Raw genomic sequence first — 25,849 nt, forward strand, 5'->3', positions numbered from 1 at the left:
TAGGTGCCTCTACTTATCTTCCTGTTATACATAAACCCTAAGAGGAAAGCTTCTGTTAACTAAGACCTCTAGAGCAAGTTAAAAGGAATTCAATAATCACAACTGCCAGTATCACCTTTGGCTTCAGGCCAACTTAAGATTTCATTTTATAGAAAGCATTCTTGAAACACTGGAGATCTGACCCACATCCCTCACCCAATGTGAGCACAAGAGTCGCCAGGGGTCTCCAGCCGGCCACAGGATTCCTGTCCGGGAGCCATGAAAAATTCATTCTTGGACCAAGGCTAGCAGGAATGGATCAGATCTCTGGGCTGGGACCCAGGACTTGTTTTTAGCAGTGATTCTTTTTTAGGGTGATTCTTAAACACCGGGAAAGTTTGAGAAGCACTCAAGAGGTCTGGATTTTCACTAAAACGTAACAACACAATTCTCCACGTAAGATGGTAAGGTGAACAAACTATTCTGCAGTTCTTGTCCCTCTCCCTACAGGGACACAGACGAGGCTTAATATTTTCCCCCTTTCTGTTATTTACATTTGCTATCTCATTAGTGGACTCACAATAGGAATACTGAGATTATTTAGCCTAAACCTAGATCTAAATTTGGGGAGTAGCTTGTATAAGTTTGCAATGTAAGAACCAAAATCAGAGCTAGAAGCCTGGTCTCCTGAATCTACCCCATAGACTTTTTGCCTATCAGATCACACCATCTTCACACGTCTATGTGCTCTGTCTCCCTAGCCGAAATACTAGCTCCTCAGAGCAGGAAGAGTATTTTCCTTTGAAATCCCCAAATAGCCAAGATAAGTGCTTTGCACAGGCTAAAGATATTGACTGGTTTATTGGAGTATGATCATTCGTTTCCGCATGTAGGACTGGCGGCAAAGCAGGCCAAGGTGTTGGCTGTTTCCTCAGCTTTGCTCATTCCCTGATGCCTGGGGCAGGGCAGGCAGCCACAAACTCCCCACCTCATTTAGAATTTCCTGCAGCTTTCTACCATATAGGAAAGAAGGCTCTTCCGCTCAGAAGAGAGGACAGAGCTCTTCTCTCCTTTACCTGTAATCCAGGGCAAAAGTTGGAGGTGTCGTTAGGGTTGTTGTAATCATAGTCTCCAATTTCTTCATAATGTTCAGTTCCTGCCCTCTGGCCTTGGGCCATCTTAAGTAACTAGAATGAAGGAAAGAATAACAGTAGAAAGCAATTTCTTGGAAAGCATCTCTAAACTAAGATGGGAAATAACCTTAGTTCTTATGATCAATCTCCTAGAATTATAGAATTTTAGGGGTGCCTAGGTGGCTTAGCCAGTTAAGCGTCTGACTTCATCTCAGGTCATGATCTCACGGTTCGTGAGTTCGAGCCCCACGTCGGGCTCTGTGCTGACAGCCCAGAGCCTGGAACTTGCTTCAGATTCTGTGTCTCCCTCTCTCTCTGCCCCTTCCCGGCTCATACTCTGTCTCTCTCTGTCTCTCAACAATAAAAATGTAAAAAAAAAAAAAAAAAAAATATATATATATATATATATATAAATAAATAGAATTATAGAATTTTAGAGTTCTAAGGGCCCTGAAAAGTCATCTTAATCCTGACAACTTCAACTGCACAGCTCCGTTCTAGAGCAAGCCCTGGGGTAGCAGGGCTTGGAGACTCCATCCAACCCAAATAAACCAGAGAGCTGGTGTGCAATTAGGTCTGTGCACAACTTTATTGGAAAGGGTTTCTTCATTAAAAACAAAACTGCCTAAAGCTATTTGAAAAGAAGTCAACTTGGTTGCCGCTCGAGCAATTCTGAGAAAACCCATTCACAATTTTAATTCACAGGCAGCCTGTCTCATTTCTGGGACAATCATAAGAAGAAACATCCAGCTTTTTTCCCTGTTGTTACACACAGGGTCCTTGTTCTGCCTTCCAGAGAGAGCCTCAGAGAACAAGTCTGCCTCCTCCTTTGGGAATGCCTGTGACTACAGCCCTTCAGATATCTGCTGATCGTTAGACCAGTGATTTTTGCCTGAGGGGTTTCTCTGGGGAGAAGGACATGAGGCTGAAGGTATGTAGTTTACAAAGCATACTGAATATTTTAATACAACCCTATACCCAAAAGCAGCCAAAAAAAACCCCTTCACAATGTTTTTATAATACAAATCCAAAAATGATATTCAACAATAGGCATTTATTGTCTACTTTCTTCCACTGTTCCTCCTATAACCCTATTTCTAAATCTCTCTCCATTTAGGATACTCTCCTCGAGGCACACTCTAAATTGTCCATAGTCTACAAAAAGTGTTTCAGGAAGGGAACATGACAGCGGTTGCTATTAGAATCCCCTTGCAAGATATTAAACTGGATGGGTGGTTGATCTGTATAGTCTCTAACCAAACAGTGCTTATTAATCCAGCATCTAATTTCCAGGGTTTCCAGAGCTTAACAGTCATTTTCCCAGTGTAGCTCTGCTGGGAAGGTCAGGGATCTCCAGCTCCTGCTGCCTGGCTGCCCTACCACACACAGTGAATTTGCTCCCATGGACAGTCAGAAGCAAAAGTTCTTTCTCCTATAAGAGACAATCATAAAACAAAAAACAAAAAACCACCCCCTGGAATGCAATGTCTCAATGACTTTGTTCTACCACCTTAACATCTGAATATGCAAATTCCCACCGAAGGCCACAATCTTCAAATGTTCACAATAAGGGCTTGAGGGAAAAGGGGGTGGCTTGTGGCCGCAGAGAGCAGCTCCAGGCTGGGCAGGGTTTGAGAAGGGTCCTACCATCCCGCTCTTCCGCCACAGGGTTCCACTTTCTGATCAGAACGAGGGGGCTAGCATCTTACCAATACTGACCATAGCCATACTTTCTCGTACTGCGGTTTTGTATCTCTTTCTGCAATTTTAAGAGTATTTCTATTAAGTAAACAGTATTGATTAAAAAGGAAAATAGATTACTGTTGGTTTACAAAAAAACACAAAGTGAGATATCAGTGATTTGGGGGAGCTGTATACATATCATTACGGTCTTGTACAGAAAGAGGCAAAATAAGGAAGAGGACACTGAAGACAGTTTGTGTATATGATGCCACAAGACTAGAACCACCAGGAATGCAAATGAACGGGGTCTAGATAAATGAAACCTAGCTTGAACCACTGACTGGTTACCCTGGCAACAGTGACACGCGCTTGCTACCAGCATCACCAGAAGAACCACGGGCAGATGAAGCGAACGGCGACTAGGTACAGCGCCAAGTGGTCTGGAGTGCTCATCTTAACAGAGGAGCCAGGAAGGTTGCGCAGCACTGGAGAACTCCCTGAGGACTGCACAGTCAGACACTGGCACCTACATCACCCCTCATGTCACAGTCTACACCCCGTCCACACCCTGACCATGAGGAAGGCAACGTGGGCTGGGGACAGCATCTGCCTAGTGAATCCACCACCTCAACGAGAAAGTAGAGAATCAAGCAATAACTAACATCTTGTAAGAACCTCAACAAAAGATTGTTTATCGCCCTAGCATTTCAGCGTGTAGGGCTCAATGTCCATCCGGAGGTCTAACCAACTGATGTATTTCAAATCTTTGGTGTGCATCTATCCCATAAGCTTTCCCTTTAGCTCTGCTATACCCACTGCGTCTTCCAGTAACTGCCCTGGGCTAACACACATCTCTCCTCTCGCTCTCTCCTTTTCCTTAAAGGCACTGTCTGACAGTCACACTACCCATCATCCGATACCTCTGATGCTATCAGCAGGCTAGACAACAGCAGCAGCCTGAACGAACCAAGGAACAGTCTTATCCTGGTCTTACCCTGGTTCCTGGTTTGAGATGCAGCTGGACAAGATTATCAGTCTCATAGAGGAAATCCGTAGGAAGAGTGGTAGCTCTCCAATTCTGATTCTCCAAAGTGGATTTGGTCAGAATAGTAGCAGCCTATTAAAAAAAAAAAAAAAAAGTTTTTAGGCATCTTTAATAAGAATGTTCAAAACATATATATATGTATTTTTTAAGGAGCCTGGAAAGGATTTGGGCAGCACTAGTCTACTGTCAGAATTCCCAGTTCCATGTGAAAGAGTGATTTTGCTAGACATTATTCATATTCTAAACCTGATTCTATCTGTCACTGAGTTCGGGGTTTTTTCTCAATTCCTCTAGAGACTGAGGGAGAATGAAACCATCTATTTACTCTAAAACTTATATTTGTAATTAATTGTTTAAAAAATCACATCTGTGGGGCATCTGGGTGGCTGTTGGTTAAGCGTCCAACTCTTGATTTCGGCTCAAGTCAGGATGTCGCCACTTGTGAGTGTGAGTGCTGCATTGGGCTTCATGCTGACAGCACAGAGCCTGCTTGGGATTCTCTCTCTCTCTCTCTCTCTCTCTCTCTCTCTCTGCCCTTCTCTTGCTCACATACACTCGTGCTCTCTCAAAATAATAAATAAACTTAAAACAAAAATCACATCTAGGGGTGCCCGGGTGGCTCAGTTGGTTGAGCATCTGACTTCGGCTCAGGCCATGATCTCACAGCCCATGAGTTCAAGCCCCACGTTGAGCTCTGTGGTGACAGTTTGGAGCTGGAGCCTGCTTTGGATTCTGTGTCTCCCTCTCTCTCTGCCCCTAACCCACTCGCGTTCTGTTTCTGTCTCTCTCAAAATAAATAAATACTAAAAAAAAAAAAGAAAAAAAAAAATCACATCTGAAAAGAAAGAAGAGTAAAAAGAGTAATTTAAGAAAGCACATACACTAGGGGCGCCTGGGTAGCTCAGTCGGTTAACCGGCCGACTTTGGCTCAGGTCATGATCTCGCAGTCCGTAAGTTCAAGCCCCGTGTCAGACTCTGTGCTGACAGCTCAGAGCCTGGAGCCTGTTTCAGATTCTGTGTCTCCCTCTCTCTGACCCTCCCCCGTTCATGCTCTGTCTCTGTCTCAAAAATAAGTAAACGTTAAAAAAAATTTTTTTTAAATAAAAAAAAAAAAAAAAAAAAGAAAGCACATATGCTAATAAATCTAGCACAAACCTTTGTTTTTCGAAAATGTATGTCAAAGTCAATATCATCATCAAAGTCAATTTCAAAATCTTTCTTTGTATTCTTCTTTTTGTTTTCTGATTTGGAGGCAGCATCATCTGCAGAAATGAACACAGACATCAATACTGTTCACCTCTGTGGACAATATTTACCCATTCTGCAAGATCCTTATCAATGGCAAAATACCATTTTTATCTGAACAACATAATGGCATTAGGAAAGGCAAACCACATACCTATTTCATCAACTGGTAATTTGTGGTCTTGCTAACAAAACACAATAAAAAATATGCTGATGAATCCCTTCCATTCAAAGATAGAATGCAAAACATATAACGCTGGCAAGCCCTTCAGAGTTCTAGAGTCCTGCCTTGTAAGCTTGTGGTCATTCCCACATAAGCTGGATGGTCACTGACACTATGTGTTCAAGTTCCATCTAGAAGTACATACGTTTGAGTCGGGGTCTAAAGCGCCAGTGATCCGGGCCAGCCCACATCGACATGGTACGGGGACTAAAATAGGAATATTCTCCAGGTTTCATGGACAGAAGGGGGCACATGGTCCTAATGTCTCCATCCCCAAGGGGAATCATTTCTTCCCTGTAACACACATGAAATCACATTTTTACATGTACAACCATGTACATGTCAATATATATAACACAATCATGCATTTACACGTAAAGCAGCATGTGAGGCAACTGAAGACTACCTACTCAGTTTTCACAGATGGGCAGGATTTCTAAGAGTTAGTTCAATATAAATACTTCATCGTTAAAAATCCTTTAGTTTTTACTTAGTCAAAGTGCTTTTGCTTCTCTTAATTTTATAACAATATGATCATAGCTATACAAGGAGGTTTTAAAGTGCTTCATAAAATGCAAGTTTACCCACTTGAGAGACAAGAAAAGTGGCAGAGAGAAAGTTGGACTGCACAGTTAATAAAATGCCAGAGCTGGGAGTTGGACACAATTCTCTGAATCAGCTTCAAGATCTTTCCATATGGAAGATTTCCCACCACACAAGATGATAATCTCTCATTCTTTCTTCACCATCCTTCCAAAAGTGAGGGCTCCAATAACACTAGTGTAATGTCTACCAAAAGTGAAAAGATGTTATTCTAATTTGTCCCCCAAATGATCGGGGTGGGGGAGGGGCACTTGTAATCCGTTAAGCCATTTTAGCTTTATTCTTTGCTGTGTGTGAAGTCTAACTGGCCAGTCCAGCATGGCAGTTTTGGGTTGATTTTTCAACCTTTCTACAAGGTATTAGAATGTGCGAGGTAGCTTTCTCCTAAAGGCCCCTGACACATCAGAAAGTATGTTAGCGCTGCTATACTGCCCTCTAAAGGTAAAGGTGACAAGGAAACTTCAGGCACCAAGGGGTTTTTCATCCATACTGTGCGATCCATATACACAAATCCTCTTTACATCAAACCTTATGGAATAAGGTTAAAAAGTTTTAACAGGGGACTTCACCTGTATCTACAGAATATTTATTTAAAAACTAGGAAACTGGATTTGTATAATTATTGTGCAATTAAAACTTAATTTTAAAAATAAGAATATGCTCAAAAAAATTCACATTTCCAGTCTGTAGAATGCCCATGTTACTGATAACAACTGTACTACACTGTGAGCTCCGGAGGGAGAAAGACGATGCCTTCAGTAGAATCTCTGCTCAATTCTCACAGATACTGTTCTGTTTTGGCAGTCATGCTGGGAATTTATTGGGAACTTATAGGCAAAGCTATAAAGAGCTTGGCCCCCATCTCCTGAGAATCTGTGGGCCAGGGCAGGGCTAAGGCCCTTGAGGCTTGAACTCTAGCCATTTTATCTTACGATACACAATACTATGTGGCAGGCACCCTACTGGTCCTAAGTCCCTGACTCAACAACCAACCTACTTCATGGTCTATCCAGTTTTCAAGGCCTACCCCCCACCCCCATCAAACTTCTCTAATCCCCTCTGGGGGAACTACTACTTCCTTTACCTGCTCCCCCACCACAGGGCTCCTCCTTCAATTCAACACCAGTTCAGCACATCGCACTTTAACCCGCAGGGTAAAGGTCTCCTCCCAGTTGGTTTCTAGCGCATCACCCGGCACTTAGCAAAATGCTTCATTCTTACATGCGTGGAGCGGGCTGTGGTGGGCCCCGGACTATAGACTAGGTCTGTAACCACAGCAAGCACCTGTACACAGAGAGATTGGCTAGAGCACACGTGGCCCACTGCCGCAGGAAGAGGGAATGCGCCCAAGATGCTGCTGGACATACAACACTTCTGTCAGGCCCGGCCTCATTAACAGATGATGTGCACAGTTGTCCAAGTGTTGCCATCCAGGGACCAATAACATGGGGCATCCTACAGAACACTGGAATTTATAATTCAGCACTGCCATAACCCACCTTGAGCTAGAGTAGCCCTTAAAGACCTTTTAGTCCAGTACAGTGTCGTCATCACGGGTGCACAGCACAATCACCCAGGAAAAGTTTGGGAAACGTGACGAAGAGCCTGGCTTCAGGGACTCTCAGTGAAATGCTCTGGGGTGGAGCCTACTATCCAAAGTTCATTACATGCAGCCAGAATTGGCCAAAGGTGCTGAGTGATACCCAGCTCCATCCCAGTATTTAACTTCTCTGAGCCTGTTCCCCCATCTGTGAAGTGGGGATAACAGGACTTAATGATAAGGTTGTTGTAAGGCTTAAGAAATGACATTTTCTTGGGGCGCCTGGGTGGCGCAGTCGGTTAAGCGTCTGACTTCAGCCAGGTCACGATCTCGCGGTCCGTGAGTTCGAGCCCCGCGTCAGGCTCTGGGCTGATGGCTCAGAGCCTGGATCCTGTTTCCAATTCTGTGTCTCCCTCTCTCTCTGCCCCTCCCCCGTTCATGCTCTGTCTCTCTCTGTCCCAAAAATAAATAAAAACGTTGAAAAAAAAAATTATTAAGAAATGACATTTTCTGCACTACGTAAATTATGTGAGGTAATGCAGGTAAGGCACCTGGCATGGGTCTGGCACAAAGCCAGAAAAATATAGCACTCATGAGCTCAGACGTTATTATTATCTAGTCAAAACCCTTCATTTTATGGATGAGAACACAAGACCCTAAAAGGTGATGCCACTTGCCTCTGCCCCACATCTCACATCTATCAATGACAGAGTCAAGTCTGTGCAGTTTAAATATTGACTGAGCTCTCGGGAAAGAACAGCACCAGGCCAAGGATAGGGATTTCAAGACGGACAAAACCTTAGGCTAGAACCTAAGCCCCCTGGCCCTAATGCACTCAGTAGGATGGACTCTACGATTTCATTCTGTTTGAAACTGGAGAGAAATGGAGACGTTTATTCAAAATACCAAAATGGAAGTAACTAAAGCCCTTTGTTACCATCAATTCCTCAGACGCCAGGAAAAGTAACAGTTGTTCTCTGACATTTGAAAATGATATTAAAAGAGCTAATCCCACCAACCTGCCTACCATTTCTCACTTTGTAGAAGATAGGATGGGAACGGGGACAAGACTGCAAGTATAATAATAGTACAAATCAGGAGAAGAAAGGACGGTGCCAAAGGTCTTAGATGGTAGTTTTGCCTTGAGGTGCTAAATGTTTAGCCCATCACTATCTACTCCGATTTGAAGAGACATTATCAATCAAATCATTTCCCACATAAGCAGACAAATTATACAGAACAACTTCTAAGTTGTTTTACCCCATAGCAAACCAGCTTAGCTGTCCCCAGTCACAGGCACACAAAACTGCTGTAGGCACAGGGACTGTTCGTTTGTAGTCTTATGGAATCTCCCACACCCAAGCCTATTCATGACCTTTAGAGGCCCTTGGTACTACGTGATTATGATGCTTCCAAACCATATTCAAAATTAAAACAATACTAATCTCTTCAGTACGTATAAAAAGGCCCAGAAAGCTCTGATTTTCTTCTATGCCTACTAGAGTAATAAAAAATTTAAATTACTACAGGCTAATTCCTCCTGCCCAATATGCTCAGTTTTATTTGCTTATTTAGTTTCCCCTGCTTTGCTTATCCCTGGTCTGCCTATCTGGTAACTGAACACTGCCCAGCCCCCCTTCTTTGCTTGACCCTGAAGAGGCAGGGGCCACTGTTTCTGTAAGCAGCACATAAGCCTGTTTGTGTCTATAACTGACATGCAGTGATGTAGCCAAAAGCCAGACTATGCATCATGTGTAGAAAGCAAGCACACTCTGTGCTACCAAAACATGTAACAAGAGCCACCAATGAAGTAGCTCCTGTATCCCGGGTACTTTTTTCCAGCACTTTACATATTTTAGTTCTATCCTTACAAACTCCCACAGTGTCAGTTTTATAACCACTAAGTTGCTGAGCCAAATTCACAGGCAGGTGTGATTCCGTGAGTCAGAACGGCTCAGCCTGTGTGGACTACATGGCCAGCACGCCAGCCTAGCCAGTCTCAGAGATAAAATTCGACTGTCTCAGCAGGGAAAGAACAAATGGAAAACTCCGCTGGGAACATCTGTGGCCCTGAGAGCCTTACGGGCAGCTATGAGTGTGGCAGGGTTCCTTCCAGCTCCTGAACTCAGCGTTGTCCCCAGCCATGCTGTGCTCAGGCTCGTCGTTCGCATCAAAGTCGTCCTCCATGGGCCCTTCAGGAAAATCCCCGCAGTCATCCTCCTCTACCTCGGCGTTGATGTCAAACACCTGTTCGTTTTTCTTGAACTTGTCTACCAGGGCAGACACGGACTGGAGAGGACAAAGAGAGGGTTCTCTAGTACTCCCCGTTCCCACGGCCACCCCAGCCACCGATGGAGGAACAGAATCCTTTCTCATCCCAAAATTCGAGTTTCTAGCCTCTCCTCCCACCTCCCCGGAGCCAACGTTCTCACGATAGTAAAGCGCTGAGGAAGTTTATATTGTGCAGCACAGGATGAAGCTGTATTGTCATCAGGCACATTTTGTAAAACATGAAACAGGAATCTGTATCCATTAACTACATGTTTAGAGAAAACTGTTTTCCATGGAGACCATTTATTCTGGAAGTGGTAGTATGTAGGCTAAAGGGGGCCATACTAAAAATATACAGAGGAAAGCTCTACACATGACAATTTCTCAGGAAACTCTGTGCCAAGGGACTCAACCCTGAAGAGCAGGAAATTCCTTGAGCCTGACAGCAGCCTGAGACCAGAGGACTGGAATTAACCATGTTAGAGGGTAAAGCTAATTAAAAAAATGCACACCCAGGAATGACAGGGCTGCCTCACCCTCCATTCCTAGCCCCAGGTTTTAGTCCTTACAGAAGTGCCAAGGGAAATATTTTCTATACTCTTGGCCAAATAAAAATGATGCCACAGTTTTGGTTCTCACTGGGCAGGACTTGTCTTGGGCCATCTCACTGAAACCATGAGCAGTTGGACAAATGCCCAGAGCCCTTAGAAGTCTAAAAGTTGAACTCACCTCATTATGTGCCTCGCTGTCCCATTTAGTGAACTGGAACCCGGCCAGGGAAGGGCAGATCTGGCAATCTTCCACACACTGTTGCAAGGGCGCTGGAGAGAACAGAAGATGGCAAAGAGGGACGATGGCAAAGAATGTGGATGGAGCACACTCCTCCCTGCTCAGAACGACCAGAGCAGCACGATGGAGATGGGAGGCTCAGTTGCCTCTTGTTCTGTGGCAGAGGCTGGCTGGAGGCCAAGCTCCAGGTCACAGACTTCTGTCCAGGGAGAGGGTGGTGCTCCAAAGACATACCCACACTGGAAGCAGGCTCCACATTGGCATTCCAAGAATTACTGAAACATTAGGGCAGAAACCTGAAGCACAGACATTTGACTCTGAAATGGACTCTGTGCCCCTATGCTATAGCTGGGAAATCAAAAACCCTTCCTGAAAAGTGTACCAACTGGGTGGCTCAGTCAGTTGAGTGTCCAACTTCAGCACAGGCCATGACCTTGCAGCTCGGGAGTTTGAGCTCTACGTTGGGCTCTTTGCTGTCAGCACAGAGTCCACTTCCGATCTTCTGTCTCCCTCACTCGCTCTGCCCCTCCCCTGCTTGTGCTCACTCTCTCTCTCTCTCAAAAAAAAAAAAAAACAAAAAAGTGTACTAACTGCATAACCAATCATGCAATGCTACTTATTTTGGTCCCAAACTAAACTAGTTACCTCACAAGATTAAAGTCCCAGTTGGGAGCATAAACTTGGAAATAGATCATGAGCACAAAACAGCTGTACTTAGAAAACTTTAGATGAGAATCGGGGTGCCTGGGTGGCTCAGTCGGTTAAGTGTCTGACTCTTGATTTTGGCTCAGGTCATGATCTCACAGTTCATGAGATCAAGCCCTGCATCAGGCTCCATGCTGGGCGCGCAGCCTGCTTAAGTTTCTCTCCCTCTGCCCCTCCCCTGCTCACACATGTGCACGTGTGCACTCTCTCTCTCTCAAAGCAAAAAACAAAAATAAGAAAAAAAAACTTTATACAAGAATAGAAAGGATGAAAATGGGCACCGTAACATCTGTGTGGGACCAATTTCATGCAACACATAAAAAAAGACTGCACACAAGTGTAGCTACTACATTCCCGCACCTGCCATCCCCCCACTCACAGCTGTCACAATTTCTCAGAAGATTCAGAGAGGTATGGACGGTAGGATGGGAGGGGGGATAAAACCCTTTCCAAGCCAGTATTAGGAGTTAACAAAAGGACAGATCCATTCTCAGACCACCACAGTGGAGTCTGAAAATAATTCACAATGCCCTCTTCTCCTCAGGACCCCCTAAATTGGTAACAAAAGAACAAGGCCTCCCTGGCTCACCAAAAGCCTATTTTAAAGCTCCTTTCCCAAGTCCAAACTGTGACAGGCCAGGCTTAGCCCAGGGCTCTAAAACGTGACTGTGCAAGCTGGCTGCTGACAGGGGCACACGAGGGATGTGACACATATAGACCAGGTGGGCATCAGCTACTTACTACTCTTAGACTCCATGCTGCAGAGAGGAAGAGAAGTTAGTTTCTCCCAAAAGGATGCCCAATTTGGCATTCCAGAGGCACCTTCTGGTAATTTAGCCAAGCAACATAATGACAGGCTTATTATAGTCCAGGGCTGTACGGAAACTTTTCTGATGACTGAAATGCTCTGGTGAGATGCACTATGTGTACTCACCCTTTAAATCTGTCATTTCTACCCAACCTAAATCTGGCAACTCCAGGGGTTCTTCAGTGGAGAGAGTCTGGACATCGGAAGGAAACAGCAGCTCACTTCTGTAGTCATGGCAGTGGAGGGTCGAGAGAAATACCCCCGCTGTGCTGCACTCATCGAATGAGGCTGCTGTCTTCTGAAACATGGGATCGATCTGAACGTAAAAACAGAGGGAACCGAAGAATTATGGAATGCAGCCAAAGCAAATATAAAATCTCATTCACTGGACCCTGCTTATACACAACTGCATATGCTGGACTGAAGTATCTCTGCACATGATCCAAACAGGTCGAGGGCTTTCTGATAGGTAGAATCTCATCCTAGCAGATACCAATTGAAAAGGAAGCCTGGGGCGCCTGGGTGGCGCAGTTGGTTAAGCGTCCGACTTCAGCCAGGTCACGATCTCCCGGTCCGGGAGTTTGAGCCCCGCATCAGGCTCTGGGCTGATGGCTCAGAGCCTGGAGCCTGTTTCCGATTCTGTGTCTCCCTCTCTCTCTGCCCCTCCCCCGTTCATGCTCTGTCTCTCTCTGTCCCAAAAATAAATAAAAAAACGTTGGAAAAAAGAAAACCTGTATGAGGGATCTGTTCACAAGATCCCATTATTACTCTGAACAGAAATATTTTCACAGATTTGAAGGAACACACTAAGAGATTGAGGGGAAAGACAGGCAGAGTCAGCAGGACTAGATGGATGGGTAAAACATGGAAGAGGCTGTAAGGAAGGCTCCCAAGGTTGGGATAAGGAGTAGGAGTGGCACGGCCACATGACACCAGTCCCAAAGGCAGAACAGGGCACAGAGCACGAGAACAAGGACAGAGCAAGGCACACGCACGTGTGGCAAGAGGTTAGAAGTCACCTGATTGTACAGGTGGCCCTGCGACAGGAAACAGGTTGGGTACTGGATTCACAGGTTTTATGTCTCAGGATGTAGCTACTACGGAGAGAAGAGGCCTCAGGTGGGATGACAGATGTGACTCTCTGGCTCTTTCCTGGCCCCCTTAGCTCTTAGCCTGGCCCCACCAGAACCAAGACTCTCCTCTCACCTTCCCAATAAACCTGTCTCACCATCCTCCTAGCCCGAGTATCACATATATCACCTCCACAGTCTTCCTGTCTCCCTACCGCTCACCCAGTCACACAGCCTGGCAAGTTTTCCTCCCCGCACATCTCTACCATCTATCCCTTCCTTCTTCACCCCTATTGCCACCAATACAACCCACGCCTAAGTTAACCCTTGCCTCTGGTCTTTCTCATTTCCCATTCCAAAAATACTAGTGTTGCTATTCCCACTCCCTTCCTAAGATGCTACCCAGACCATTGGCTTCCCACCTGGAGCCCCACACCCTTTGAGGTCCTGTGTGGGTAGTTAATGAAACTCAGCATTTCAAAGAGTCAATGCAGAAACTGTAAATGCTAAAATAAAACTGAAAAACACTAGTTTTCCTCACTTTTGTCTAGAATTACATCATGCTAGTGTAGGAACAATGGTCTTGACTAACATCTTTGAGTAATTTGAGGGGAACATGAATTATTGCTAACTGCATAGTTTGGGTAGATAAAGCTTTTGTCTTTTATGTATTTATTTATTTTTTAAGTAATCCCTACATCCACCATGGGGCTGAAACTCACAGCCCCAAGATCAAGAGTCACATGCTCTAAAGGCTGAGATAGCCAGGTACCTTGGGTAGATCAACCTTTTGAAACAAGGGTCCACAGCAAGGAAAAGAGAGAGTAAAAAGAGACCTTGGTAGACAACAAACTGCATGGTAAAGCCTAGGTGGTTTCAGCTGTGTGAGTAAATACTAGACAAACTCTAGTTTGGCTCTAGACAAACTTATAAACCACACAGCTGCCTAGCTGCCTAGAATCACCTTCCTGGCAATCTCCATCTGAAAATACCTACCTTTCCTTTAAGGCCCAGTTTCAAATTTCACCTCTTCCATCAATTCTGACCTCCACCCACTCTGATTTCCTATACTATGTGCCTTGAACTTCCTTTCATTGTATCTATTTGTGCTCTCCTGGTTTAAAGAACTGGAGCATAATCAGGTTGGAATGTCTCATGACAGCAAACATTTTGCACACAGAGAGCTGTGTCCAAAACAGATCAGCTCATACACAAATAAGAGTTCTCAACTGGTCTAGACACACCCACAGAACATTTGCTTTCTCATCTCCATGCCATCTCCAAGAGAATGTGGGTTCAAGAAACCGCTGAAACTTCAAATTTTAGGTTTGTGACAATCTCTCCCTCTTGTTTATCTTCCAAATTGGGCTTTGGGCCATTACGGCAGATTACAGAGCAAAAAAAAATACTTTCTAGGATGGGGTACTTGGTGTTTCTTCAAGACTAATGATGGGGCTCCTGAGTGGCTCAGTCGGTTAGTCATCCAACTCAGCCTGGGTCATAATCCCACAGTTTGTGAGTTCGAGCCCCGCATTGGGCTCTCTCCTCTCAGCACAGAACCAGCTTCACATTCTTTCTCTCTCCTCTCTTTGCCTGTCCCCACCCTCAAAATAAATAAACTTAAAAAAAAAAAAAAAACCCAACAACAAAAGACGAATGATTTCACTTGGCCTAGATGTAGCTGACCACCACAGGCTTAGAGGGAGCAGCACTGCTTGCTCTCTCATTCTCTCTTTAGAACAACGGGAAAGGGTAGTTAGTGCAAGCTTCCTCGGGCTCCCTGGAACTGGGTCTACCTGGTCAGAAAAAAGATGATTGGAAACAGAATTTTCTGTAAGAGCTGAAGTTGGATGTAAGAAGGGGAAAAATGGAGCACTGGGGAGGGGACAGGAAGGTGGGAAAGAATTATATGGCTTCTCTTCAGATGTATGCAACGTATTACTATGGATAAAAAGCAGTTTGCTAGGAACAGATTCACTACCACAAAACCCATATGTGGACGGGACTAATGTCACCTGTTCTTACAATTTAACAAAGTGAGATTCAGAGTCTTTTCCCAAACCACACAGCTAAGACAGTGGAACTAGGATCTGAACTTTACATCACCTGCCTAGAAATCTGGCACTACCCAAGGTCAATGCTGACACATCGATAAATACAACTCTCTCTCCCCAAAGCACCCGCCACCCTTGTTTTTCCCCCTCCCTCTTTGGCCTTGGCCTCAGTGGATCCACCTTCCTCAGGCCCCATCCTGCCAATTCACACACAGTCCTCACACTAGCACAGGCTAGAGCCTCCAGGCAAGTCCAGAGAAGAACTGCCCCACCACTCAGAATAAGACTGGCAAGGCTCCTCTCTCCTAGCCCCCCGCATGCTCAGCCTCTACCACTACCATCTGCCATGAGGCCACCAGGACTAATTTCATTATTACCCTCTATTTAGTTTATTTATTAGTTACGTATAAAAGACCCAGGACCTCCCAGGATTCTACATTTCCCAGGCTCTAAACCCTATGCAGCTCTGACATCCCCTTTTTGGGCCCCACCCCCCTCTCTTAACAATTGATAATTTCTGCCAGGGCCCTCTAGACTCGGTCAGTCATCACCGAAATTCCCTACATTCCCCACTTCTTTCTTCACCTACCAGCTGTAACTCATTCATTTTCAATGGGGGTGATATCATTCTAAAGGAAGTGAAAACTGGTTCTGGGAGAGGGTGAAAAAAAAATCTGAGAAGTTATAATAACTTGTGGTTCTAAGCCTCAAACTTACCTGACAAAATCTTATTCCTTTATAATGCATTTCAGGGCAGGGGGTAGGAAGACAATATCTAAAAAGGCTCTGGAGGAGGAAGAGAATGACAAAACGCCGAGGGGCACTGCTCTAATGCAACCTGCTGTCTGCCCAAGGACACTGCTTCCCTGCAGGCTCACCAGTGCGGCTGCTTCCTCTTCCGCAGTTCTCCAACTGACCGCTGGCCTAGATGTGGGATAGGTGAAGTTCCTTGTTCCTCATCGCTGCTTCCAGATTACTCTCCTTCCCAAGTCCTAAAACCCTCAGCTTTGAACATAATATAAGGTCAGACCTCACCACCCTCTGCCCATATGTTTTTTAATCGCCTTCTAATCCCCAGGTCTACCCAATTCTTGGGAGATCTTAATATGCACTCTTGGCTCATTACTATTCTCCAATTTTACTGCTGTCATAGTTTTTGGTGGTTTCAATACCCATCTATGCATGCATCCATCCAGCACTCTGGCCTCTCAGTTCCTTGATATCCTCTCCTTCAATGGTCTTGAGCTTCATCCTGAAAATCCCAGGACTTCCAGAGATCCCAGCATGAACCCCACACCTCCTGTCTTTTACTCCCTTTCTTCTTCTCTGAATTGAATCCTAACCATGACTGCAGCCTCTCTGTTGCTCAACTCTAAGTGCCCCTGAGTCACCTCACATCTTTCCAGCCACCACCTTCTTGTCTCTAACACCAAGAAGTCTTTGACCCATCAGGCCCTACAACCACTGATCATACGGCTTTATGCTGTCCCTCTTCTCCCCATCAAAGTTCCATAAACACCGATCGTAACCACCCCCTCACACATGATCTTCACTCCAGTGCTCCTTTCTAGCTGTGTCACATTGGTTCAGCTGAACACAATCCTGTATTAAATCCAGCTTTCTGCCCGCTTCACGCTCGCACCCACACAGCTAACCACTGTCGGAGAAACACACAAAGTCACGTTGACTGAACTTACTTTATATTCATCTGCCACGGCCTTCAAGTCAACCATGAGTATTGTCTGGCAAGCAAACTCTACTTCCCCGGTCCACTCGCTCACCCACCCTCCTACCTTTTTCTCTCCTCAAACCTTTACCTTTCCTCTTCCACACAGTCAGTTGATGGTCTGGCTTCCTATTTTCAATGGGGGGGGGGGGGGGGGGGGGGGAGGTGCTGGTGGGACACAACCAGAAGGGACTACCTGGAACGCTCCCACACGTGCACACTTGCATGCCATCTCTCACCAGCCATGGGTGCTCCTTAGCCAAATTCTGTCGACACTGTCCATTCCCTTCCCTTCTCACGAGCTCAAAGACTCTACTTGAGCAAGTCTCCTCCATTCTCCACTAGACTGTTCCCATCAACAAGTAAACATGCTGTTAATTCTCCCATTAAAAAAAGCAAAAACCAAGAAAACCCTCTAGACCTTACTTTCTTCTCCACTTGCCACCCATTACTCTGTTCCAAATTACAGCAAAACTCTTCAAAAGAACAGCCTATAGTGTCTTCATTCCTCTCTTGCCATTTGTTTGCCCCCAATTATTAAGAAAAATTTCAAGCCTACAAGAATGTTGAAATAGTAATAAGAACCTCTGTGTAACTTTTATGTAGATTCCCCATTGGGTAACATTTTGCATATCTGCTTTCTCTCCTTGCCACCCCCACCGAACCTTTTTGGAAGTAGATATTGTGACACTTTACCTCTCTGCCAGTTATTAAGGTATTGCTTCTCAGACCCAAACCAACTTTGTATTGTCCGCTCTGTGATGCTAGCTCTAGGACCACATTTGGGCTTTGCCAGCAGCTCCCTGTTCGGCTCCACCAGTAGGGGACACTAGAGGGAGCTTGCAAGGCTACAGAAGGGACTTGCTTCTTTCTGTAGGCTTCCTGTTGCTGTCACCCAGCAGGACTTCTTCACCCCAGATGCACCAGCTGAGTTCAATTTGTACTTTTACTCACACTCACAGAACCAGCCTCACTGTGTGCCCCTCACAGACACCAGCACCAACCAGAATGCCTTCCTCAGAGGTCTGGGTCCTGGGTCCCATAAGCCCCTCTTCCAAATTCAGGGACGCTGAGCCAAGCAGCACCCCTTCCTTGGTCTGAGTTTCAGCTCCATAGGCCCTTCCTTCTCCAAGAATACCAGTGGCCCCAGGTTGCCACTTTGGGAGAGCTGATCACTCCCTCCTCCCTGACACTTTCTCATTTGGGCGCCACACCCTCCTGGTCTTCCTCCTACCTACTGAATGTTTCTTCTTTGGCTCTTTGAATTAAGATTGGGGTATCCCAGGGCTCAGTCCTCTTTCTACATATGCTCATTCTGGTGATCAATTCCAGTCTCTTGACCTTAACTGCCATTTACAAATGTCATGGAGGTAGGAGAATGTAATCTAGTCCACTGTTGGTGGCATAGTAGATTGGTACAACCCAATGGAAATTCTATGACTCAGAATTTTCTTAGAGATACATCCTCAGAAGAGCACAAATATGTACAAGAATGTTCACTGAGATACTGTTTTTAATAGCAAAATTTTTAAAAAGCTTGTACCAACACCTTTGCTTTAAATTAACTATGCTAAAGATAAATGAAGCCTCTGGCTGCCTATAAGCAGATTCCTTAGGATTTGCCAGATCGTAAGGCTGTTTACAGCAAGGACTCTGGAGCGAGGCCACTTAGTTTCAAATCCCAGCTTGCTTACTAGCTGTATCATTTTGGGCAAGTTACTTAACGCCCTGTACCTCAAGCGAGGTAACACAGCTCAGCTCACAGGCTTTGGGCAGTACAGGGTGCCCAGTAAATGCACACTAAAAGTTAGCCATCATTATCTCTGCTGCATGTACTAGGAAAGAAAATTAATGGTATGATCAATTAGAGTCCTTGGTAATTTGCCATCTCTTTCGACTCAATCATTCTGAAATATTGTGGGGAAAGCAGGGACTTATACCTGTCAGTCTTCACTATAAAGCTAAGGGATGATAATGCAGATGCCCCTCATATATTTTACTCCCTTGAGGCCTAAGCAAACGCATACCGGGCAGGCTTGGCTCTGCCGAGTTTCAGCCACTGAGGCTCTGAATTAGTCAGAGACCACACTGCACACAGTTCCTCACCTCACACTTCCGATCTGCTTCAGAGACATTGAGGTTGCTTATATTCTGCTCGATGGTTTTGCAGGAGTGCTTCTTCTTTGGCTTTTGAGCCTTTTTGGTTGTTCCTGTCTCGGTAGCACTTCCATCTGAAAGAAGAAATAAGACTAGGTACTGCAAGGATTGCTCTGGAGCACGTAACTTAACTAATTAACTCATGTTCTTCAAACCTCTAAAGACCGATCATAATTGGAACGTGCCATTCTCTCAAAGCAACAGGCTCATCTAATCCGCAGCTTCAGCGACGCCTGGGTGGTTCAGTCAGTTAAGCATCTGACTTGGGCTCAGGTCATGATCTCGTGGCTCGTGAGTTTGAGTCCCATGTCAGGCTCCATGTGACAGCTCAGAGCCTGGAGCCCGCTTCGAATTCTGTCTCCCTCTCTCTCTACCCCTCCCCTGCTCATGCTCTGCCTCTCTCTCAAAAACTAATCCACAGCTTCGGGAGAAACCTTAAGTATTTGGCTTCTAATACAAGCCAATTTCTAAAGCCCCCCCCAAGTCAGAAGCTCCCCCACTTGGTGATGCTTACTCAATCTTGCCTAAATAAAAGCCAAAAGTTTTTGTTTTTTTTTTTTTTCAAAGTTTATTCATTTTTGGGACAGAGAGAGACAGAGAATGAACAGGGGAGGGGCAGAGAGAGAGGGAGACACAGAATCGGAAACAGGCTCCAGGCTCCGAGCCATCAGCCCAGAGCCTGACGCGGGGCTCGAACTCACGGACCGCGAGATCGTGACCTGGCTGAAGTCGGACGCTTAACCGACTGCGCCACCCAGGTGCCCCAAGTTTTAATAAGGTTCTTCTCTTTTTTGAAGAAAAACAACTCTAGGGCTTAAGGATCTTCTCATATACAATTCTGAAAATGTTCATGTCTTCAGTCGAATGAGATTATTGATTTCCTACGACTTCATTCCAACATATTACTCAAATCACTACCTGCTACATCCTTAAGAAAGCCCCTTAAATCCAGATCCGAACCCACATACCTGCATCATGGTTCTCTACCTCTGGAGATGGCGCATCTTTGCCCAGCCCCCCGAGGACTCTGTACACATCGGCATGGACAGCGTCCACCCGCACAGCGTAGATCTTGGTGCTGGCATCCAGAGTGCCAGCGGCCACCTAGTCAAACAAGCAGAGCTATACTCACTGGAGGCATAAAAAGGAACTGCTGAACAAGCAAAAACACAGCAAGCTTTGTAAAATATTTACTTGCTCTTAAGAAAAAATGACAAAGATTCCCCTAAGACTGACAGGGAATAAACAAAATATAACAGAAAGAGATCTCTATTTCATCAGTTTAGGAAAGAAAGTAAAGAAGCTAATAAAATGTCTTATACAAGGAAGGTTCTCATGTATTTGCAGAATTCAAGTACAGGGTTGTGCGAAATATCAGAAAGAATCATCATTAATTCACATCCAAGAGAAGGTGAACATCCTTCTTACTTTAAAGTTGGTCGGTTCGGTGTCTTTCTGTTTAAGAATCTCTGACATGAAATCAATCAAGTGCAAACCAAAAGCATTCTTGGTAGTAATTTTCTGAAAACAGAAAAACGTAGAAAGGTTTGTTATTTATAGCCTAGGCTCATGTAAATAATGCTACCCTAATAGAGGAAGCTACGCTTTTACAAAGTAACAGCCCACATCTCACCACAGGTATCAATTCCCACAAACACTTGATGACAGGGCTAAATCCATACACGTATCTCCCCATTCTCAAGGCCCAGAGGGTGACAGCACACTTCCTGAGTTTTCACTGTACGCAGACCCTGTTCTAAGCACTGCACACAAAGGGACTCGGTCACCCTCAGAACAACTCTAGGAGGCAGGTACTAGTCACATTCTCATTTTACAGCGGACAATGCAGCAGAGTGCTTAGGCGACTTGCCGATACTATACAGCTTGTGAATGGCAGGGGCTGGATTCCAACAGAGGCTAGCTCTAGAACTCACACTATTAACCCCTAAGCAATGCTGCCTCTCTAGATACACTGCAGGTGGCAGGCAACCTTATCAAAAAGAGCATCAAAGGCCCATAAAAACAGTAAAAGCATGCAGAAAATATTAGCATTAAGAGTCGCTGGACAATGAAAGCACATAATTATCATCAATTGCGTGTTCTCCACAGAATCAAGGATAGATTTCCCTTGTGATCAAGTTGCAGTATCTTCACTGCTAATCCAGCAGATACTCACATTTTTCTTTTTTTTTAATAATTTTTTTAAAATTTATTTTGAGAAAGAGACAGCACAAGGGGGGGAGGGGCAGAGAGAGAGAGAGAGAGAGAGAGGGAGGGAGGGAGGGAGAATCCCAAGCAGGCTCCGTGCTGCCAGAGCAGAGTCTGACATAGGGCTCGAACTCATGAACCAGCAAGATCATGACCTGAGCCGAAACCAAGAGTCGGACACTCAACCAACTAAGCCACCCAGGCGCCCCAGATACTCACATTTTCAGTGGATAGTTTGATACAGGTGGAGTAATGTTCTGTAATCTGTGTATTTGTAAATTTAGGAATCGTGGCTGAAACGTCAATATTCCTACACGAAAAACAAAAACAAAAAACTCTGGCAAGGATCCATGATACCGTAACTTTTCAAAATCTGGATCCAGAATCCCACATGGTATTGTGGAGATGCCAGACCCACGTAACCCACGTCAGAACAGCCACCCAATGGAGGCAGCCCCGAATGCACTCACCTGCTCGATGGGGAGGCTAGCAAATGAGGCGAGTCTGCGCTGAACTGCAGGTCCAGGACTCGGGAGCGCCTCCGCTGAAGTCGCTCCTTTTCGTCATCATTCTGGGGAAAGTCTTCAAGGACGGGGGTGCCAGGAGTATTGAGAGGGGCCTTCCGAGGCAGGGGCATCGAGAACACCCGTTCTGAAGGTGAGGAGGTACTGTGGGGGTGCCCACGGATTTCTGAAGAAAAAGGTATTCATTGTGGCTGACGATGATGGAGCAAAACACTTGCTCAACAAACCATCCACGGAACATTTCCTATTCTAAAGTGGACTTGGGGCCTCTCCTGGGGTGGAAGTTCACTGCACATTTGCCACCAAGATCTTTTCCAACTCGAATATTCCATGGCTAGAACCTCTATAGTTTACGTTTTTCTTGGCATGATGGCCTTCTGATGCTTCCTTGACAAATTAATGAGGTCTGAAAGGAGGTCAAATTCGAGAAGGGCTGAGAATCAATCAGTGGATTTAACCACCTGGAGGTTTATTAGTGACCTCGACAATAGCCGTTTTCCTAGGGTAGCAGCGGGAGGAGAAAGTCAAACAGGCATAGATTCCAGGGAAGATAGGAGAAGAGAAACTGGGAGACAGTAAATGGAGACAAGGTTTTCAAGGACTTATGTTGTAATAAGGAAGGACTAAAATGGGAGGGAAGCAGTTGAAAGGGAAGTGAGGTTGAGAAATTAATTTTAAGATGGGAAAACTCCAGCTTAGTAGAGAGAATGAAGCAAAGAAATTGTATTAGTTTCCTATCGCTGCTATTAACAAATTACTACAAACTTAGTGGTTTAAACCAATACAAACGTATTCTCTTGCAGTCCTGGAGTCAGAGTCTAAAATCAATGTGTTAGCAGGGCTGTGTTCTTTCTGGAGGCTTCAGGGAAGAATCTCCTTCCCTATCTTTTTCAACTTTTAGAGGCTGCCTACATTCGTCCCATCACTCCAACCTCTTGTTTCTGTCATCACATTGCCTTCTGACTGTGAACCTCCTGCATCCCTCTTATGAGGACCACTGAGATTACACTGGGCCCATCCAGATTATCTGGGATAATCTCCCCATCTCAAGACCCCTAACCTAATCATATCTGCAAAGTCCTTTTCAAATTATAATCTTGTGTGTGTGTGTGTGTGTGTGTGTGTATATACATATATATATATATATATATGTATATATATATATATATATATATATATATGTATATATATATATATATATATATATATATATATAGTAGTCTCTACAACCAACATGGGGCTCCAATTCACAGCCCCAAATTCAAGAGTTGCATGCTCTTCCAACTGAGCCAGGCAGGTGCCCCAGCAAAGTCCGTTTTACCACATAAGGATACCATATTCAAAGGTTCCGGGTATCTTTGGGGGGGGGGGGGCACTATTCACAGCGATCATGCAGAATAAAGGGTAAAAGTCACTGAACAATGCATTCAAGGAACAATGCATTCAAGGAAGTAAGAGCATTGCTTTTCCTTACAGAAAGCCCATCCACAGCAAGAGAAAGGAAGCCAGACAACACAGACAGAGATACAGGTAAGGGAGCAAGCACAACGGTGCATTTGTGGATGTTCCTTTTGGACTGTTTTAATTTTCTTAGTAAAATAAGAAGCACATAAAAACCAAAACGCAGTAGCTAAGGGTGAGGGCCAGGGAGGAGGTACTGGAGATTTCAGGAGAGAAAGGAAGGCATGGAATAGCCATCTAGGAGAAGGAGAGTGGATGAACAAGGGAATACAGCATGCTGCTGGGCAGCTTTAGGGTCCTCTTGAGACCATCAAGTGAGCAGGGGCAAGGGGAGAGTAGGCAGAGTTGGAATTAATCAGGATTGTGATTTTATCAAGAAAGTATAGAGGCCAGAAGAGGGCAAAAGGCTAGAAGGGGTTAGAAGCGTATGAAACAGTGATTGACCAGGGAATGTAAGCTAAGTAAGGAGGGGAACAAGGACATGAGAGACATGAGGGACAGACAGTGAAAAGTAAAGAATATAGGGGCTCCTGGGTGACTCAGTCAGTTAAGCGTCCAACTTCAGCTCAGGTCATGATCTCGTGGTTCGTGGGTTCGAGCCCCGCATCGGGCTCTGTGCTGCCAGCTCGGAGCCTGGAGCCTACTTTGGATTCTGTGTCTCCCTCTCTCTCTCTCTCTCTCTGCCCCTCCCCTGCTCATGCTCTCTCTCTCTGTCTCAAAAAAAACCAAAAACAAACAAACAAAAAAAACCCAAACATTAAAAAAAAAAAAAGTGATATACAATTAACACTAAGTGTTGCCCATGTAAGGGGAAGGGAACATAAGTGGCAAAGGGGGGGGGGGCGCTAGGTGGCTCAGTCAGTTAAGCGTCCCACTCTTGATTTCAGCTCAGGTCATGATCTCACAGTTACGTGAGTTACAGCCCTGAGTAAGGCTCTGCGCTGACAGCACAGAGACTGCTTGGGATTCTTCCTCTCTCTGCCCTTCCCCGGCTCACACTCTGTCTCTCCCAAAAGAAATAAACTTAAAAATAAAAACATTAATTGGGGCGCCTGGGTAGGCTCAGTTGGTTAAAGTGTCTGACTTCAGCTCAGGTCATGATCTCAACTGTTCGTGAGTTCAAGCCCCACATGGGGCTCTCTGCTGTCAGTGCGGAGCCCCTTCACATCTTCTCTCTCTCTCTCTCTCTCTCTCTCAAAAAAAAAACATTAATTTTTTCAAAAGTGGTGCACAGGGATAAAAGGGAATAAATAAAATACAAGAAGAACTTCACATGTTCCCCTGATAGCTTCCCACAAGCTGAAGAGTATGTTTAACATGAACTCTGAGGTGAGGTCAAAACAAAGGAAGAAAGGCAAGAAAAGGAAGGAGGCAAGAGACATATTTAGGGAATGAATCAAGAGGACTTGTTACTATCTGGGTGAGGGCACTTCCAGAGAAGAAGGGGAGTTGGACCTTGAGACAAAAGACTTTAACAGAAATAGGAAGCACTGAAGGAGGAACCTAAGAGGGAAACTCAAGATGGGGATCAGAGGCACGCTTCAATTCTTGGAATACTCCTCAGATTTCTCTCGTTCAGATGATTACTGAGCTCAAAGACACTTTCTACATCTACTTCCTTACCTCCCATTCGTTTTTCAAACCTCTAGGTCTGGCTACCACCCCCACCACTTTATGAAAACTATCTTGTTACTATCACCTACAACTTCTGGCTACTCTTCAGGCTTCATCTCTCTGTAGGGTTTCAGCAGCATGTGAAACAGATGAAAACCCTTCAAGTGCTTCTTGAAACACTCCTGGTTTCTATGTCACCGCTCTCTTCTGACGGATTTTCAAGCTCCCCCTTCTCTATCTAGCTTCTAAACGCTGGTCCTGAGTGTCTTTTCTTACAGGGTCTCCCTAGCGTTCTCACCTGTTCCCATGGTTTTATGATCTATATGATGATGATGTCCAAATTTGTTCCTGAGTCTGCGGGCCACTTCCCTGAGTGGCCCATATCACTCCCCGGAGTGTCCAACTCTTATCCCAACTGTTTACTGACCCCTTCAACAGTCTCTCACGAGAGTCATTTACCACGTCCAAAACGTAACTCTAAATTTCCAAACCTTTTACCAAGACCTGCAAAGGCCCTGCCTACCTCAAGGGCCTCACTCACTGTTCAGGCATAATGTTGCTAGTCCTAGCGGAAGCCATTGCCCTTTTATCGCACCTGCTTCTTCTATCCAGAACCCGTTCCCCAGTCTCTGCTCTAAGACCTTCCCTGCATCCTCAAATGAAAGGGGCCCCTCCCCTTACTCTGCTATTCTCAATCACAGCACTCAGCCTCATGCGCAATTCTTTCGTTTGTTAACTGGCTCCCCAGCTAGAATACAAGCTCCAAGAGGTTGGGATCTTATCTGTTTTGTTCTTTACTGTATCTCTGCACCTGACAGAGGGTTTGGCCCAAAGGGAGCGCTCAGCGCCTACTGAATGAATGCAAAAATACATGCACGCGTACGCGAAGCGTACGGCAGGCCCAGGGAAACCACCGTTTCAACGGAGAGACACCGCGCACGGCATAGAAGCCTACAGGAAAGGTCGCCCCACACCCAGCGACCGTACGGAGGAGTGGGGATCGGCCCACGC

General features: G+C 45.2%; 1 protein-coding gene across 2 annotated transcripts in view; it reads right to left on the reverse strand.

Annotated features, from left to right (window-relative positions):
- The window catches only part of NCAPH (non-SMC condensin I complex subunit H), a 34,251-nt gene that overhangs the window by 8,037 nt on the left and 365 nt on the right, over window positions 1–25,849 (reverse strand). For both annotated transcript variants that reach the window (XM_043604059.1, XM_043604058.1), the window contains exons 2-13: window positions 21,710–21,929; window positions 21,459–21,549; window positions 20,460–20,552; window positions 20,000–20,135; window positions 18,981–19,105; window positions 12,151–12,340; window positions 10,452–10,543; window positions 9,535–9,740; window positions 5,454–5,602; window positions 4,996–5,102; window positions 3,790–3,912; window positions 1,056–1,166 (exon numbers count right to left, since the gene is read on the reverse strand). In XM_043604059.1, coding sequence (XP_043459994.1) covers window positions 1,056–1,166; window positions 3,790–3,912; window positions 4,996–5,102; window positions 5,454–5,602; window positions 9,535–9,740; window positions 10,452–10,543; window positions 12,151–12,340; window positions 18,981–19,105; window positions 20,000–20,135; window positions 20,460–20,552; window positions 21,459–21,549; window positions 21,710–21,929 — 1,643 coding nt within the window. The remainder of the gene's footprint in view (window positions 1–1,055; window positions 1,167–3,789; window positions 3,913–4,995; window positions 5,103–5,453; window positions 5,603–9,534; window positions 9,741–10,451; window positions 10,544–12,150; window positions 12,341–18,980; window positions 19,106–19,999; window positions 20,136–20,459; window positions 20,553–21,458; window positions 21,550–21,709; window positions 21,930–25,849) is intronic.

This window comes from Prionailurus bengalensis, chromosome A3 (genome assembly GCF_016509475.1).
Source record: "Prionailurus bengalensis isolate Pbe53 chromosome A3, Fcat_Pben_1.1_paternal_pri, whole genome shotgun sequence".
Taxonomy (NCBI): Eukaryota; Metazoa; Chordata; class Mammalia; order Carnivora; family Felidae; genus Prionailurus; species Prionailurus bengalensis.